The sequence below is a fragment of the Solanum dulcamara genome, chromosome 2, assembly GCF_947179165.1.
Source record: "Solanum dulcamara chromosome 2, daSolDulc1.2, whole genome shotgun sequence".
NCBI classification, from domain to species: domain Eukaryota; kingdom Viridiplantae; phylum Streptophyta; class Magnoliopsida; order Solanales; family Solanaceae; genus Solanum; species Solanum dulcamara.
In genome coordinates this window covers 13,481,374-13,501,099 of record NC_077238.1, presented here as the reverse complement: position 1 = coordinate 13,501,099, position 19,726 = coordinate 13,481,374, and the positions used below count along the sequence as shown (strand labels likewise).

Sequence of the window (19,726 nt, the reverse complement as noted above, 5' to 3'; positions counted from 1 at the left end):
CAACATGTACTATAGCGCTTCAACATGAAGAATGCTAAGCCTGTTAGCACACCTCTTGCTGGTCATATGAAGTTGAGAAAGAAGATGTATCCTACAGCTCGGGAGGAAAAAGAGAGCATAGCCAAAGTTCCATAGTCCTCCGTCGTCGGAAATCTAATGTATGTGATGGTATGCACTAGATCTGATATTGCTTGCGCAGTTGGTATTGTCAGCAGGTTTCTCGACAATCTAGGAAAACATCATTGGAAAGTTATAAAGTGGATACTCAACTATCTGAGAGGAAGCTCAGATAAATTTTTGTGTTTTGGAGGATCAAATCCAATATTGAAGGGTTATGTAGATGCTGATATAGCAGGTGACCTTGATAACAGAAAATCCTCTACTAGATATTTGTTTACTTTTTTAGGGAAGCTATAGCATGGCAGTCGAAGTTGCAGAACTGTATTGCACTGTCTACAACTTAAGCTGAGTATATTGCGGCTACTGAAGCTGGCAAGGAGATGATATGACTCAAGTAATTTCTTCAAGAGCTTGGCTTGCATCAAAAGGAGTATGGCGTCTATTGTGACAGACAAAATGCAATAGACTTGAGAAAGAACTATATGTACCATGCAAAGACAAAATACGTAGACGTGAGATATCACTGGATTCTAGAAAAGATAGAAAATGAATCTATTCAGATTGAAATGAACTCTACAAATGAGAATTCTGCAGATATGCTGACCAAAGTGGTAACAAGGGACAAAGTCAAATTGTGTGAACAACTTGTTGGCATGAGCCTTCTCTGATAAGAAAAAAAAACCTCTTTCTAGTGAATGAAATTAGAGGGGGAAATTTATGGGGTTCAGTCCCCAATTCAAAGTTACAAAAGGAAGTCAAAAATGGCTACCATTGTTTAGAAATTCGCACACCCTTTTCTTTAGTCAAATATTGTTGCTTAGCAATTTGCAATTGCAAATTGCAAGATTGCTTCTCCGTGTTTTTTGTCAACAAGGGTGGGCATGGTTGGTGGGAAGAGTTCCTATAAAAGGAACTCTTCAACTCCTCATTTAAGACATCAATTCACAAAGAGAAAATATTTAGAAAGCTGTGAGGTTTTTATAGACTATATATAATAAAATAGTCTGTGAAAAAAATAAAGTGTGAGCCATATTTTTTATTAGGGTGAGAGATCAAAAGAGTGTTATTCTTTTTGAGTATGTGGTAGTCATTTTTGAGTATTGTACTCGTGACTACACGGTGTAAATTTCCTTACTATAGTGATATCAGATGCTCCTCTTGGCCCGTGGTTTTTTTCCTTATTTGGATTTCCACATAAAATTCTTGGTGTAATTATTTTTTTCCATTTTATTTTTACTATTTTGACCATATTTTTTTTGTTGTTAGTCCGCATTTTCTCAACAAAAATTCAAGTAGTGAAGAGAATGGATTATGAAATTGGACTGTGATTGCACATAAAAAATAAGTTGGTAATCGTGTTGGCTCCTTGGCAAGTCGAAGTGATTCTCCAAGTCAGGAAAAGGGTGCAACTAAGAATTTTGTACAATGGATAGAACGGTAATAAAACAATTAGTGTTGAATCAATCAATAAGTTATATCTGAAAAATAATGTTTTGAATTTACTAATAAATTCACAATGATCAAGTACACAAGTTATATTTGAAAATCAATGTGCTAATTTATAACTATTCACAGGTGTCAGAATGTCAATCCTTACTCTCGCAAGCAGTATGCACAATCTGGCTTGGCCTTTTGTAGAGTGGATGATCTTGAAGAATAGAGCTCGCCTTGCTCACTTGTTGGTTCACTATTTTACAGGAATGAAGGTAATCTCTTTACTTCACACTTTCTTCACAATTTCAAGTTTCTGAAAGTCGATTTGGGGATACTGTTATTGATCGTTTACAAACTGAGCTAGTTTACTTGAGGTTCTTTTATGCAAGATAGCTTCACGCTTTCTTCACAATTTCAAGTTTCTGAAAGTCGATTTGAGGATACTGTGATTGATCGCTTCACAACTAAGCTAGTTTACTTGAGCTTCTTATATGCAAGATATGTTGAGGAGTCTATTCCATCATCCATAGCCAATCTTTGGAACCTTGAAACTCTAATTTTAAAAGGTAGCGGAGGAAACTTGTCAGTACCTTTTTACAGTTTAGAAGATGGTTAATTTGAGACATGTGCATATTTTAAAAGAAGGCTTCACTTTGGAAAATGCAGAAGAATCACTTGAGGACTCCTTGGAACTACGTGATTTGAAAACTCTTTCCACTCCATGTTTTTATTGTATGGAGGGTGCGGAAACTGTGTTGAGAAAAACACCTAATTTTCTTGAGCTGATATGCAGATTCAAAGGTATAAGCAGAGGTCGGTTCCCTGCATATGATTTTCCAACACAGCTTGAGACTCCACATTTTTCCTACCCTCACAGAAGTCCAGCATGGATACCCTGTATGCATTTTCGCATCAAATCTCAAAAACTGACAGTAGAACAGTTTAGATTGGGTATTGAGAACTTATCGAACATTGCTCAGCTTCAAAACCTTCGGGTTGTGGTACTGCTATCCGTTAATTTTGATGATAAAAGATGGGAAGTGACCAATGACAAGTTCTCTCAACTCAAAGTCTTGACACTATCGAACTGTTACTTTGAAGAGTAGACTCTGGCTAATGATGCATTTCCTAACCTTCAATGCTTGTGTCTGTTTAAATGTCAGTTACTCGAGGAGATCCCTTCTTGTTTCATAGATAACTGTTCTTTACAGTCGATTCTATTGGGAAAATGCGGACTAACGCAAAAATATATATGGTTAAAATAATAAAAATAAAATGAGAAAATAATGACACCAAGAATTTACGTGGAAACCTTTTAAATAAGAGAAAAACCACGGGCCAAGAGTAGCAACTAATATCACTATAATAAGAAATTTTATATTGGGTAGTCACGAGTGCAATACTCAAAGTGACCACAACACATTCAAAAGGAACAACACTCTTTTGTTTTCCCACCTTACTAAAATATCAATCACACTCTATTTTTCTTCACAAACTATTTTCTTATAGTCTAGGGTATACCTCACTTTGCTCCATAATGTTTTTTCTCTCTATCTTAGTGTGTTTTACAAATGAGCAAGAGTGTCCTATTTATAGGAAGAGAAAAAACCTCCCTATGTCACTGATGACATAAGCAAATGTAGAGATTTTAACATTTTAATGTGAACTTTTTAGTCAATTCAACAAAGGTGTGTAAAGATATTATTTGGACGGTTGCCAATTTCAACAAATGTGTGTGAAGATATTTTTTGGCCGGTTGCCAATTTCAACAAAGTGTGAATAAATATTTTGGCCGGTTGGCCACATCTCCAAGGTATGATAACTTTTACTAAAGGAAGATAAAACATCTTTTATAAACTCATGCACTGGACCTTACAAACCTCCCCCTCCTGTCCCATGCATCTGGAAGAGGTAACTCTATCTTCTTACCAGAGAGAACTCATGACAACAAGTTCTTTGCACAACTCGAACTTATCCCTTATTACCACTTTGATCAGCATATCTGCAGGATTCTCATTTGTAATCTTTTCAACATGCATAGATTTGTCTTCTATCTTTTCTCGAATCCAGTGATATCTCACATCTATGTGTTTCTTCCTTACATGGTATATAGAATTCTTTCTAAAGTTTATTCAACTTTGACTATCACAATAGACGACATACTCCTTTTGATGCAAGTCAAGCTCTTGAAGAAATTGCTTGATTCATACCATTTCTTTGCCAGCATGAGTAGCCGCAATATACTCAGCTTCAATTGTAGATAATGCAACATACTTTTACAACTTCGACTGCCATGATATAACTCCCCTTGAAAAAGTAAATAAATATTCAGTAGTGGATTTTCTGTTATCAATTTCATCTGCCATATCAGCATCTGTATAGCCCTTCAAGATTGGATTTGATCCTCCAAAACACAAATATTTATTTGAGCTTCCTCTGAGATAATTGAGTATCTACTTTACAGCTTCCCAATGTTGTTTTCTTGGATTGTCGAGAAACCTACTGACAACATCAAGGGAGCAATATCAGGTATATTGCATACCATTGCATAAATTAGACTTTCGACGATAGAGGAATATGAAACTTTGTCCATGTTCTCTTTTTTCTCCCTAGCTGTAGGACACATATTTTTGCTCAACTTCATATGAGTAGCAAGAGGTGTGCTAACTGGCTTAGCATTCTTCATGTTGAAGCGCTCCAGTACACGTTCAATATACTTCTCTTGTGGTAGATAAATCTTCCTTTTATCTGTGAGATGCATAATCCTCATGCCCAAAATTTATTTGCCATGACCCAAGTCTTTCATGGCAAAAGACTTACACAACTTCTTCTTTGACTCGCCAATCTTGGAAGTATTCTTTCCCACAATCAACATACCATCCACATATAGTAAGAGAATGATAAAATCATTGTCAAAAATTTTTTGTACAAACACACAGTGATCTGAGGAAGTCTTTTTGTAGCCTTACTCCTCCATAACAGATTCAAACTTCTTATACCACTATCTAGGAGATTGCCTTAGCCCATAGAGACTCTTATTGAGTTTTCACACAAAATTTTCTTTATCATTTACTTTGAAACCCTCAGGTTATTCCATATAAATCTCCTCTTCTAGGTCACAGTAAAGAAATATCGTCTTCACATCCATCTACTCAATCTCTAAATTAAGACTAGCTGTTAAATCAAGAATTGTACGAATGGAGGACATTTTCATGATAGGAGAAAATATTTTGTCAAAGTGAATACCCTTTCTTTGACCGAATCCTTTAACAACCAATCTAGCTTTATAACTAGGCTTTAAGTTGTGCTCTTCAACTTTAACTTTGAACACCCACTTTTTCTTCAAAGCTCTCATTCTCTTAGGAATTTCACCAACTCATAAGTGTGGTTCTCATGCAGAGATTTCATCTCATCTTTCATGGATTTAATCCATTGATCCTCATGCGCATCTTCCATGGCCTCCTCATAATACTAAGGTTCATCTCGTCAGTGAGTAGCACATACTCATTAGGTGAATAACAAGAGGAAGAAATACATTGTCTTGTGGACCTCTTAAGAGGAATATTTGATTCGTCCACAGCTTCATGAGTAGGAGCATCATCCATAACAACATTATTGTTATCATCTATATCAACATGTTGATCTGGGACTTGATTCCGAGCTTTACTATGATCATCAAGCCTACCAACGTCATGCACACTTGTATGAGGGACTTGATCAGGATGGACAACACCATCAGAACTTGAAGAGTTTAGCTTCTCTATTTAGTTAATATTTTCAATGGTTTGATTTTTCATAAAAACGATATTGCGGCTTCTCACAAGCATCTTCTCAATTGGATCATATAGCCTATCACCAAATTCATCAAGGTCATACCCAACAAAGATGAACTGCCTTGTCTTGGCATCTAACTTTGACCTCTCATTTTTTGGCACATGTACAAAGGCTTTGCAATCAAATACTTTCAATTGGTCATAGAAAACATCCTTTTCATACCAAACTCTATTTGGAACATCACTTTGCAAAGCAACAGTAGGAGATAAGTTAATAACATGTGCAGCGATCAATAAGGCTTCACCCCAAAAGAAATTCGACAACTTTTCTTCAGAAAGAAAATATCTAACTCTTTCCATCAAGGTCATGTTCATCCTCTCAGCCAACCCATTAAGCTGAGGAGTCTTCTAGTGTCTAATACCTTAATGCTTGCAGTATTCATCAAATGGTCCACAATATTCACCACCATTATCAGTACGAATACATTTCAGTTTCTTTCCAGATTCTCTTTCAAATAAAACCTGAAACTGTTTAAAGACACCTAACACTTGGTCTTTAGTCTTCAAGACATAGACCAAAAGCTTTCTTGAGCAGTCATCAATAAAAGTGACAAAGTAGAGTGCATCATCCAGAGTCCTTGTCTTCATTGAACCGCAAAAATTAGAGTGCACTAACTCAAGCAACTCTATGTTTCTTGAAGGAAGGGTAGACTTAAAGAAAACGCTATTTTGTTTTCCAGTCAAGCAGTGCTCGCACTTTTCTAATTTAGCAATTTGGAAATCTGACAATAATTTTTTCTTGGCCAAAACATTAAGTCATTTTTCACTGATGTGTCTAAGCCTCTTGTGCCATAACTTTGAAGAGTTATTGCTCTCAATTGCATTCACTATATTGGCACAAGTAGAAGGCATAGTCTAGTATAAACCATGATGTTTGTTACCACGAGCCACAACCAAGGAACCCTTAGTGAGTTTTCACTTTCCACCACCATTGGTACTAACATACCCTTCATCATCTAGAACACCAACAGAAATTAAGTGCAAGCGAACATCATGTACATGTTTTACATTGTTCAAAACTAGTTTAGTTCCAATACTAGTTTCCAAACAAATTGTACCAACACCAACCACCCTGGATGTAGTCTCATTACCCATACTCAAGGTTCCAAGTCACTAGGAGTATAGGAAGAGAAAAATTCCTTCCTTGATGTCACATGAGATGCGGCACCAGTGTCCATAACCCAGCTTGACTTATCACAAGCAATATTTATCAGGTCTGCATCAAGAACTGTAACAAGATCTTCGATGAAGATGGTGGCTAGGTAATTTTTATTTTCATCTCCATTATTTTCCTCTTTGTCTTTGTTCTCCTTTTTCAATTTCCGACAGAACTTCTTTCTGTGGCCTTTCATAATAGCACTCAATATCCTTAAGTCTGCCTCTGAATTTGCTCCTGCTATGTTTTCTCTTTTGAGAACCACGATTTTTATTTTTCCTCTTAGATCCAGTTACTAGGACATTGAATGAAGAAGAAGAACTTTGAGATTTTCTTCTCATCTTTTCGTTCAAGACACTACTCTTGGCGGAATTCATAGAGATCACACCATTCGGAGCAAATTTGACAATGAAGTTCTAAATGTTTTCCAAGAGTCTGGTAGGGAATCAAGTAGAAGCAAGCCTTGAATTTCTTTGTCAAATTTAATGCCCATAGCAGATAACTGGTTCATGATTCCCTGAAAATTATTCAGGTGATCTGTCATCGGAAAACTATCATGATATTTTAAACTTAACAACTGCCTTATTAAGAACATTTTATTATTTTCAGTCTTCCGATCATACAAGCTTTCAAGATACTCTCATAGGGTACGAGCATGTGTCTCCCCAGAAATATGGTTCAACACATTATCGTCAACCCATTGCCTAATAAATTTACAAACATGTCTATGCAACAGACTTCATCTTCATTTGTTTTATTTTCAGGCTTTACAGTGGTAAAGACTAGTTGATAAAAATTCTTGACATAGTTAGATCTTCCATTTTCCCCTTCTAAATGACATAATTAACACCATTCAAAGTAACCATTCTATTAGTGTTGTCTTCTATCGTTTTCCCAAAAAAATATATAGCTATTGCAAATCAAAGTAAATATTTTCTGATGTGGAAGTTCAGACTATGTTGCAACCACATAGCATACTCAGATAAAGCCTTGCCCTGATACCATATTGTTGAAAAAATACGGACTAACACGAAAATATATATGGTCAAAATAATATAAATAAAATAGAAAAATAATGACACTAAGAATTTACGTGGAAACCCTTATAAATAAGGAAAAAATCACGGGTCAAGAGGAGCAACTGATACCATTATAGTAAGGAATTTTATATTGGGTAATTACAAGTACAATATTCAAAGTGACCACAACACACTCAAAAGAAATAACACTCTTTTGGTTTTCCACCTTACTAAAATATCGGTCACACTCTATTTTTTTCACAAACTATTTTCTTATAGTATACCTCACTTTGCTATCTAATATTTTTTCTCTCTATCTTGGTGTGTTTTACAAATGAGCAAGAGTGCCTATTTATAGGAAGAGAAAAAACCTCCCTTTATCACTGATGACATAGGCAAATGTAGAAATTTCAACATTTTAATGTGAATATATATTTTTGGCCGGTTCAACAAAGGCGTGTGAAAATATCATTTGGACAGTTGCCAATTTCAACAAAGTGTCAACAAATATTTTGGCCGGTTGACCACATCTCCAAGCCATGATAATTTTTACCAAAGAAAGATAAAACATCTTCCATAAACTCATGAACTCCTTACAGATTCACGTACATTATTGCAATGAATCTGTTGAAAAATCAGCAAGGAATATCCGGGAAACACAAGTTGAAGATTATCAGAACTCTGGTTTCGAGCTATCCATCCCGAAATGGAAATATTTCAGCGGGTATAATACTGATAAAATATAAATACAATTTTAAACTCTGTTAAATGCATTTCTCTTTTCAATATCTATATAAGCAATTGACTTGGAAATTCTCTCCTGATATATATATTTTTTGGTCAAGACTCAAGGCAAACATAAGATTATTTGTTCTACTAATTACTCCATCTGCAAATTGTTTTGTTTTGCATAAGGATTTAGAAAAGCATGGTGGGAGAGATGGTTACTGGAAGCTGGGGGACTTAACGATTTATCTATTTTCAACTTATATTTTCCTAAAAGAAAATCAGTTTTCATATGTATTGGTCTAAAACTTTATTCCTTAAGCGAAACTGAAAGATCACTATTTGATTTTGTTTGAGTTAACATCTCAAAAGTTCACTAACTTTAAGAATTTATCCTAGCATAGTCATATTGACCCTGTTTGGGAATTGTTATATGGTTATTGTCTTTAATTTAGTAGATGAAATAGCATAACATTGTCATGTTCATTTCAAATTTCAAGAAGGATCGAGGTTGAGTACACTGCCAAACAGAAGTAGTAGTGCAAGGATTGTTGAACCAATGGACTTCATGTTTGAAATTGGAAAAGTAAATTCATAACTGGAGCTTATTATTCATGGCCCAATTATGTGAAATGTCAAAGATACAAATCAAATTGCTCATACTTGGCATATAACAAGACAATAACACAAAACAAAAAAGACAACTAAAAAAGGTTTAACTTGGAGAATGAAGTTGGTTAATTTATGCAGCTGCAGTGATGCACTCAATAGCCTGTTTGCAGATGCCAGTCATGGTTTCCTCAGGTCCATAAACCTTCAACAAAAATTAGAACAAGAACATTTAACAACGATTGTAAAATTAAAACATGGTTACCATAAGTAGTTGACACTTGGTGCATACCTCAATTGGGATGCCAATTTCCTCGCCAAGAGACCTCATTTTTGCAAGACCTTTTTGGTAGTTTGGACCTCCTCTTCTAACATATATGTGCATTCTTGCAGCTTTAAGCTTGGACTCCTGCCATAAGAAAAATGTTGAGTAAGGAAATCTCAATATCAGGGCAAGTCATTTCAGAGCAGCCAATTGTGTTACCATACCTTCTCTTTAAGAGCTCGAATAATACCACTAAATGTAGCAGCAACATCAGTGAAGTTGGCTATTCCACCACCAATAACGAGGGCTCTCTTACGGCCATCAGGATTTGCAGTGGCACACTGCAATATGGGATTAGGGTCAGTATCTTTCTCCCATTCCTTTTAGGGTGCATAAACGGGGAATGTGGCGTAATACAATGTGATAAGTGGTTGTTTTTGTGTCAAAAAAATGTTTTATGTAATTAGTTTATCATTACATCAATTACAACTCTAGCATACTGCAAGACCTCTTCTTCATTGGGAGCACCACTGTACTCTGCATAGTTCCCAAGCTCAGAAGCATATCCAAGATCACCTACCTGTTAAGGTAAAATGGCAAGTTTAGACAATAGAATATATAATCAAAGAAGGTATCATCGAATAACATTTTCAAGGATAGATATGTACAGTATCTGCATAGATGACACTAGCTCCTCCACCAGCAACCATAGTCCAAATTCGCCCCTTGGGGTTCAAGACTGTGAACTTCAAAGATGCACTTGTCTGCGATAAACCGACTTGAATATTTTAGCATGTAATGTAGTCACTGACAGATATTTTGCAATCTAAAGCTGAAGAAATTTGTTTGTCTCGCAACACTTATTGTGCTAAAGATATCCATTTCAATAATATGTAGGAAATACTTCCTTCTTTTTTAAAATGCATAACCACCAGAAGTTTGTCTGCTTTTTCCTCTCTTTGGTATCCATCTCTTTTTCTTCTTTTTTAAAAATGCATAACCACCAGAAGTTTGTCTACTTTTTCCTCTCTTTGGTATCCATCTCTTTATTTATCTTTTCTGTTTTCCGTCCCCATTACCACCAGTCAAAGAATGGGGTTGGAGGCTGACAGTTTGGAGTTTCATTTTTCTATTAACTCTGTTAAGTAATAGAATACCATCAAGATATACCTTTTCATCAAGTCCGTGAATAAAGCTCTCTGTAGCACTCATAACCCTTCCAAATGGCAATGGAAATTCAAGACTTCCCCACCTGCAGGATGGAAAGTATATTCTTAGTCTATGATGTGTGTCAATTGCCGAAATTTGATTCACTTTTAGCCAATTAAGCTTAGGAAGTTAGTAGAAAGAGTGTATTCAGATGTGGAGGCACAAGTTTACTTTTTGAAGTTCTTGAAAGCAGCAGTGTCATCAAGCTCTCCCCTCATATCCAAAGGATAAGGATTTCCTTCAACCAATGTGAAAGGATTCATCTCTAGGAAAGTGAAGTCCAGATCTGATAGAAAGAAATGTTGAGAGGGCTACACAAAAATCCAAAAAGGTCGTAAAAATCTAGCGATAAAAAAAGTCTGGTAGATACCTTGAAATAGAGTGTAAATCACTTTGAGGAACTCCTCAATGACACCCTTAATCTGTAACATACAAGTAAAATTCCACATTAAAATTGCGATATGAATTGGATGAATGATTAAAAGTAATGGACAGACTACTCTTGCAGTACTATTTCTTCTTCCTTTTCTTTCCAATATTTACCTCCAATGGTAGAGTGGCAACAAGTGGAGCACATATGTCTGATGTAAACGAAGTTCCTGTCGGCACAAAGATAGTCTTAACCTGGATAAAAAGGACCATATGTTAGATTGAGATATAAATACAAAGGTTTTGGACATAACATGCCTACTGTTGACTATTTTATATACCTTGTCCCAGTTCTCTTCGATGTCGATTCCTCCACATTCAGAAAAGCTTACGCTGAAACCAAGCCTCTCCGAGACAATATTAAGATAAAACTCTTCATTGTGGGGGATGAATGGCTCGACAATGAAGGTCGTGATGGGACCTTTGCATCCGCCCATCTCCACCTGTCAATGTGAAAGTAAATGTGAGCAAATGATCCGAGACAAGGACACTATATGTTCATAGTCCATGTAAAACAAACAATGCACTTGGTTGGTTTTTGACAATATCATCAAAGGGGACAAGGTAAGTGAATATCTGAACTACCTCTTTGCCAAGGCGCTCTTTCACAAAAGTAGCAACTTGAGCAAGATCAAGATTCAAGGCGACTAGCCCACTCTTTCCACGCTTCCCAAACAACATATCAGGCTTTACAACCAACTTTGCTGATTTGAGCCAAGGCTCTTTCTCTGCTAGCTCATTGATGTCAGTAGACTCAGTCACCTAAGCCACAAAAGAAGGGAGAAAAACCATCTTATAGTTGCAATCATGACTTATATTTGTCTTACAAAGCTCATAAAACTAGACATCTATATAATGTTCATAATTTTCACAGGAAGCACCGAATATTATTTTTTCAGTCCCCATCCAATAAAAAGGGAAAAGCTTTTGGCCTTCCTCCTGTCCCCCAACCAATCTCTGGATCAGATATTCACAATACATCATTTTTAATTGCTTTAAAAGATTTGAGGAAGTTACATTATTGGTAGATGACATGTAGTGATTAACAGCTCCAAAGAATTCAAGAATTGGGCTAAATTTTTTTTTTTTTTCTTTATTACTTTCTTAGACAATTACTTAATTTGAGTCTAAAGAATGTTAGGATTATCCATTAGCTAACTCTCACACCAGGTGGTCCCAAGTGTTTACACTTGTACCTTCTAAAATATTAAGCACTTTCTTTAAGTTTTAGCATTGTACCTGGCCTACCTGTTCTGCCCCACTATATGGGAGGTTCTGAAGCAAATTTTTGAGGGGCAATAATAGGTTTATAGTTTTTTTGAGGAAAAAAAATTAAGTACTATTTATAGAAAAGGTTATTTTTTCTAATAAAATGAGAGAATTATTACAAGTTTGACGCATCTAAAGTACTGTCTCATGGATTGATAATGTTATCAGTTGAAAAAGAATTATTAAAAAAAATCAATTATCAAAAAACTGTTCAAGAATTTTGCATAGAAGAATAAACTTGATAAGAAAATATAAACCTATCGGTGCCTCCTAAAGTTGACACCAAATGTCACTTAAATACCTTAGCTAGGCTTTGTTCATTTTAGACACCTCATATCATTGGGTCATTTTGACACTTTTTGCTAAGTTGGCAGAGTGCGTGTATTGCAATCATTTTGAGCGCGTGAAAAACATTTTTTTTGTGAAAAAATATTTTTTTTCCATTCTTCTACTTCCATCTTTCTCCTTCCACCTTCCACCTTCCACCACCATTCATCAAATGATCACCACATTAATTTTAAAAAATCTTGTAAAAGCATAGCAATACTCTAATTTTGAACAAAATAAAAACTCCATTTAGATAATTCAAAAAGAATTTTTAAAAAATAAAACTTATTTTTGAATTAACCCAACCCAACCCAACCCCGTTCTTCTTCTTCTTCAATCCCGTTTACCCTTCCACCGGCGGCGTGGCACCAGCACTTCTAATAAACTCTCCCCCACCTCTTTATTCTTTTCCACTGAACCTTACCCCTTTCATTGGCGTAGATAGTATACCATTGTTGTGTACCCAAGCTAAAAAATTCGTTCCCTTTCATTTTGATAGCATCAAAATCTTCCACCCATTACCTTCATTTTCTTCCCATTAATAATCCTTCATCATAATTATAAAAAACAATAACGAATTTTGCCATAGAAAATAATCAATTCATATTATTTTCATCATAAAAGTAGAGTTTTTGCCGAAAAAATTGAGACTTAGATCTATATAATAATTAAAAAAACGATGAATTGGAGAGGGTGAGAGAAAGAGAGAGATGGAGGTGAGGGCTAAGGGATGTGTGTGTAAAGAGACATGGTTGCAATAAGGGGAAACATTGAACCGGGGAAGAAGACCCCTTTTTTTGGTTTTTTTTGTTATTTTTTTTAATTTAGGTGTATAAGCTTTTGAACCAAACTAACATGTCCTCCTTTTATTAGTCAGCATGCCACGTCACCCGAGTGGATTATACATATTTTATAATTTTAGCAGATTTGCAAAAATGTGTCAAAATGACACCGTGACATGACATTAGATGAAGTGTCTAAAATGAACAAAATCTAATTGAAGTGTTTAAGTGAAAACTGATATTAACTTTAAAAAGCAACCCAAAAATATATTAATATCTTTGTTTTAGGTCAATAATAAACTTGAGCCCGTCTTTGCCCCCACTGGGCAAAAAATAGATCTCAAAAGTAAAAGTAGCAACCATTACTTAAAAATAAATGCACATAAGGATTTTACAACTCAAATTTAACAACAACAACATACCCAATAAAATTCATAAGTGATGTTTGTGGAGATTAGAGTGTTCGAAGATCTTTATTACTACCTCATGGAGATAGATAGAGAGATTGTTTCTAAAAACTCTCGTCTCAAATGAACAAACCAAAATACAAAGAAAAAGAGAACATTGTAAAAAGGTACAAAGAACAACAAAATAGTGCATGCTAATTGGAACACAGTAAACAACCGAGGATGATTTAACCAGACTCAAACTCAGCATTCTCAAAAGTGGCTTCTAGATTGAATTTGCTTTAAAAATTAGCCATCATCATCAAATGCATCCTGTGGATTCAAGTAGGTGGCCTAATTTTTAATGTAAATGCTACCTAAAACATTCCAACATTGACATCAATAAAAACAACATCCTTTTCCATTTTATCTTAAACATTTCAAAGATTTCAAAATCAAGAATCACCCAAATTAAGCTAAACACGAAAGATTTGGTCCACATTTGAAAATTAACAAAAAAAAAAAGATTACCTGTGCAGATTTGATGGCCAAATCATAACCTCCTAGTCTCTTAAAATGCTCTTTCAACAATCTCTTTGAATCGTACTCTCTGATCTTCTTGCGGGCCATTTTTTTTTCCTTTAACAAAAACCCAGAAACAGATCTGAAAACCCAGATCAAATCTTCTTTCACAGATCAATATGATACCAAGAAAGTTGAGATCTTTAACGTTAAAAACGAGACACACACACTGACAATCTAGGGTAACTCTACTACCTCTATTTATAGTTCAACAATGGCTATTAAATAATAGGCAAATTGAAAAACTTAATAAAAAAAAATGGAAAAAAAAGAAAGAATTGTAGAAAATAGGATGATTTGTTAGCGGGAAGTAGTTGTTGGTAAGTCGAATGGACAGCGGACACATAAAAGCACAAAAAAAATGCCTGCACGCCAATGTGGACCAACCAACCGGTAAAATAAGTTACGCTTTGAGTGTGTTTGGTACGTTGGAAAATCTTCCATATTATTTCAAGAATATTTATATTATCTAACAAAATATTATGGAGTTAGGGTGATTGAGTGGATGGGTAGGAAGGATATAATAAACTTGAAATGTGAATGTAATTTATTTTTTCTATTTCAATTAAGAAAATTATTTATCTTATTTTAAGAAATTTGTTTCCCCTGAAAAACTGTTTGGATACATACCAAACACACCCTTATTATTGGCTTTAGCCAACCCTAGAGTATAAAATAAGTATAATGATTTTTTAGAACTTTAAATATTTATATAATTATTTTTTTATTGAGTAATTATAGGGAAAAAGAAATGTATAATTATCAATTGATAATCTGGTAATTAAAAATGATAACTAATAGGTAAATTTTGTATAAGTATCAATTGATAATTTGGTAATTAAAAATGATAACTAACCTGCTAGCATAGATTAAAATTCATTGATAGTATAAAAAAATATTTATCGGTGTGTATAACTAAATCTAGGGGCAGAGCTACCATTGCTTAAGGGGTGTCAAGCGACACTTCTTCGTCAGAAAATTATATTACATAGGTAAATCAAATTTTGATTTTATTTCAATATATATTATGAAAAATGGCCAAAAATACCTTTGAACTATAGAAAAAGATTTAAAAATACTATTCTACTCATCTTTTGGTCTAAAAATACCCTTTCATTCACCTTTTTGACTCACTATAACCCTTGAAACTAACAACACTCTCTTTATTTTTTATTTTTTAAAAAATATTTTTCATGTGTTATTTTCTTATTGGGTGAAATAAAAATTCCACCTCCATTAAATTTGTTTCATAATTTATCTAAACCAAAAATAATATACCTCTTCAAGAAACCCCCCCCCCCCCCCTTCCCAGCACCCTCCTTCTAATTTATTTTTTAAAAAAAAAAGTTGCATTGATGAACAAGATTAGAATTTTTTTATCCGGTTAACTAAAAAAAAGACTAATTTTTTTTAGTTCTTGACTTAATTTTTCTTTCCCGTTTAATAATATTGATTTATTTTACAATACGTATAATAAAATAACTAAAAGACTTTAGTTTTACGTATAACTAAATTATTTTTTAGATATTACAAGATAGTTCAAAATTATTTTAAACTAAATTAGTTATTACAAGATAGTTAAAAATAAATAAATAAATTTTTTTAATTATTACAAGATAGTTTTTAGATAGTTACTGTAAAACTATCTTGTAATAATACATATAACTAAAAGATTTTTAAAAAAAAATTCAATTTTTTTCTCATAGTTTATCCAAACCAAAAAAATTATACATATTTGATGACCATAAAAAACAATTTTTTTTAAAAAAAACTATAGAAAATAAAAAACTTTTTAATATATTTTTCCCATAATTTATCAAAATCAAAACTATATCCTTCTTCATTATCCCAAAACAAACTTTTAAAAAAATAAGAATAAAAAGCGAGAGCAACAAAAAAACTATTAGATTTTTTAAAAAAAAATAGGGTCTTGATGAGGTATATTGTTTTGCTTAGATAAATTATGAAAAATATTTAGTGGAGGTGGAATTTTTATTTTATCCAATAAGAAAATGATACATGATAAATATTTTAAAAAATAAAAAGAGTGTACAACTTTCAACGGTTATAGTGAGCCAAAAAGGTGAATGGAAGGGTATTTTTAGACCAAAAGATGAGTAGAAGAATATTTTTAAACCAAAAAATGAATGAAGGGTATTTTTAAACCTTTTTCAATAATTGAAGAATATTTTTAGCCCTTTTTCATATATATTAATGTTGACATTTTCTTGATACAAGGTAAAGAGTTAGTGAAGCAGTCAAGGGGCTGCAAAAGCTCTCAATTGTATGGTGTTCAATCCTGGCTTAAACTTTTACTGCAGCGTGTGTTTTTTTTCATTTTTAGACAACTGATTATGCTTTTTAATTTTGACACCCTTTAATAAAAATTATGATTTTGACACTGACTAAATCTATATCATTTTGAGTTTAGCTTTGTATACTAATGTGTGAATAATATTTTATATAATCAGGTCACAAAAAAGTAATATACATAAATATTACTAATAAAATATGAAATTAATGATATAAAAATTAAGATAGATCAGATTAATATTATAATATGTTAAAATATATTAAAATTGTGGGATAACTTATGTCTTTTTGTGTTGATATTTTGTGTAACGGTCCAAAATCTGAAATTTTAAATCTCTAGGCAGCCATGTCTGATTTTGTTAGTACTACTATTTGTTTTTAAATTGTGACTAATAAGTGGACACTCTGGAACAGAAAGAGACCAGCGTCAAAAAATGGAATATGAATTAATTTGTAGAATGCATATATAAAAAAGAAACAAAACATGACATTTAAATAATGCATAAACAGTCTCAAAGATTTAAATGATGCCATAACATTATTTACAATTCAACTAGGGAAAACATTATGTACAAAGAAAAAGAAAAGTTAGCTAAATTGTGCGCGAGCATATTCCAAGATTTAGGGACATGTATAGCATGTACATACTCACAGAAGCTCGTAAGCTTCCAAATATCTCCACATAATTTTTCTCTTATGAAATTGCACTTTTTTCCAAGTATTATTTATCATATTTTTTACATTAGACATGATTTACATTTTCAACCTGTAATGATCCTAACGGTTATTTTTGAAATTTTTTGTAAAATGATGATTTTACTCCTTTCGATAGTTGCTGAGTCATTTCTAATCAGTATTTGGTGTTAGTCTTGGAAATTCGATGGAAAGTTTTGAGTTTTGGGAGTTTTTGAGTTTTAAAGGAAGTGTTCAAAAGTGGTATTTGAGACCAACTGGAGCTACTAGTCTTGGAACAGAATTTCGTCAATTTCATCAACTCTGGAATGTGGAAATTGGTCCAGGTGAGTCGTCGTTTCTGAAATTATTGTTTTATCGGAGATTTGAGGTCCTAAGTTGGAAGTTTGAAGAATTATAGGCTAAGGTTTGACTTTGGTCAACATTCGAATTTTCGATGTTCGGAATGGAATTTCGAAAACTCTATTGGTTTCGGGGGGTGATTTTAGGTCTAGAGTGGTCTTGGTTGAATTTTTGGAGGTCCTGAATTTGCTTTGATATTTTGAGGCTTAAGGTTAGTTTAGTTGCGACTTTTCGTATTTTGAATCAAGGAGATCTCGAATTCAAATTCTGATGGTTCCATTGAGTCCGGAACATCGAATTTAGTATGGTAGCATATGAAGTTTGTGTGCTCGAGATTCGAGGGTCCGATACGTGATTTCTTACTTAAGATGTTGTTGATATCTGTTGCAGGCGAAGTCTTCTTCGTGTTTGTGGCACCTTACCCCTCAGTTCATTGGCCTCCGCGTTCGCAGAGGTGGTGTCGCGTTCGCGGAGGGTGGGCTGAGTTAGTCTCCGCGTTAGCATGTGTCCTGCCGCGATCGCGGAGAGTTAAAGTGTTACTCTTTGCATTCGCGGGATATGTACCTTGCGTTCGCGAAGGTCAAAAGTGACCGGAACAGTGTTTAATCTCCATTTTTGAAATTTGATCTTATTTTACCATTGTTGGACATTGGGGAGCTCGGGTGGGATGATTTTTAAGAGTTTTTCGAGTGATATTGACTGGGTAATCTCTTTTACCATGAATTCATAATTTTTCATTAATTATTTACTGATTTTAACTTGAATTTGAGGATTTCAATTGAAGAATTTGGGGGGTTTTCACCAACTTCAAAATTTTGATTAAATTAGGATTATGAACAAATTTTTAGTTCAAATTCAAAATGGTTTTCACTAAAAAATTTCAAATGCTTCAAGGAATGCTTTCATGTAAAAAATTTCCAGATTGGTCCCTCATTTTCGGAATTGAGTTTTTCGGCTTGAATTTTAAAAAATTATGATTTGGGTGTCGTTAGACTCATATCCTTATTTGGAATTCATATTTGAATAGATTTTATTGATTCAGAGCGTCTGTGTAAGGGCAAGGCTCAAATTTCGGAGTAATTGGGGTTGAATTCGAGGCAACTGAACTTTTAAACCTTTGTTTAAGCTTGTAAATCTTGTATTCTTGTTTTGTATGTTTGGAAGTAATGGGAAGCGATTTGGGACTATTTGATATGTGATGAACTTGATAACCAAGAAATGGGGGTAATAAATGGCAAATTTGATGAGTTATAATGATGTGTTCAATATGATTAAGCCTTTTGACTAATTATGGATATATGAATAAATTGTTGTGACATGATTTATGACTTCTTGTTGATATCATTCCATTATTGTGATTTACACGAACATTGCCTATTTGCATTGGTTCTGATATATTGAGATTAAATTGATTTGAGGATTATGCCGAAGAAAAATGGTTCTGGCAATGCCGAAGGAAAATGGTTTAGGCGATTGATATTTATGCCGAAGGAAAATGATTCCGGCGGATACATGGTCCTTGTGCGGCCCCATGAATTCTGGTCTGCTAGCCAGTGGATGTGTATCATTAGGACATGCATGCATCACTATACGTTACATTGCATTGCATTACATTGCATCATACATCTTTTGTCATTTGTGGACTGTATTTACCCTTGATATTCCCGTGACTTATACTATTGATTAGTGTGATTTGACTAAGACTTGAGCTGTACTATTGATGATAAAATGCTCCAATATCCTCAACATATACCTATACATCATCAAAATATATCAATATAAGTTGAATCACTAGAAACAATACTAGAAAAGACGAGAAAAGTAATTAAATGTGAGGAAAATAATGATTAAATATATATGTTTTAGGACAAATAATATTAGGCATATTTAAGGTTCACAGTTGGGCGACTGAGATGTAAGCCTCACACAACAACAAAAGAGACATCTAGTAGCAATAGATTTTCCTTTTAAGTAGTGTCAAAAAGATATTTAGCGGCAATTGAGTTAGTGTCATTGCATCTATAAGTCGCTAAAGCATTTAGCATCAATAATATAGAGTGTTGGTTGTAACTACTCATATTTATTATTGCCGCTAAATATAGTATATCGACAATTATATTATTTCTACCAAATATAATGTCACGCATAACTATTAGGTAATGGTAAGGTCGGTGTACTATCTACCCTCCTCATACACCACTTGTGGGATTCCACTGAATAAGTTGTTGTTGT

General features: G+C 33.9%; 1 protein-coding gene across 1 annotated transcript; it reads right to left on the bottom strand.

Annotated features, from left to right (window-relative positions):
• Positions 1–8,836: 8,836 nt before the first annotated feature.
• On the bottom strand, positions 8,837–14,427 carry LOC129880353 (ATP-citrate synthase alpha chain protein 2). The gene is made up of 12 exons (XM_055954344.1): positions 14,096–14,427; positions 11,386–11,562; positions 11,082–11,243; positions 10,915–10,995; positions 10,742–10,793; positions 10,543–10,657; positions 10,333–10,414; positions 9,831–9,926; positions 9,641–9,742; positions 9,387–9,503; positions 9,190–9,306; positions 8,837–9,102 (listed from the first exon to the last, which is right to left on the bottom strand). Exons 1-12 carry the CDS (start codon positions 14,192–14,194, stop codon positions 9,031–9,033), a joined length of 1,272 nt encoding a protein of 423 aa, XP_055810319.1. The 5' UTR covers positions 14,195–14,427; the 3' UTR covers positions 8,837–9,030.
• Between the last annotated feature and the right edge of the window lie 5,299 nt (positions 14,428–19,726).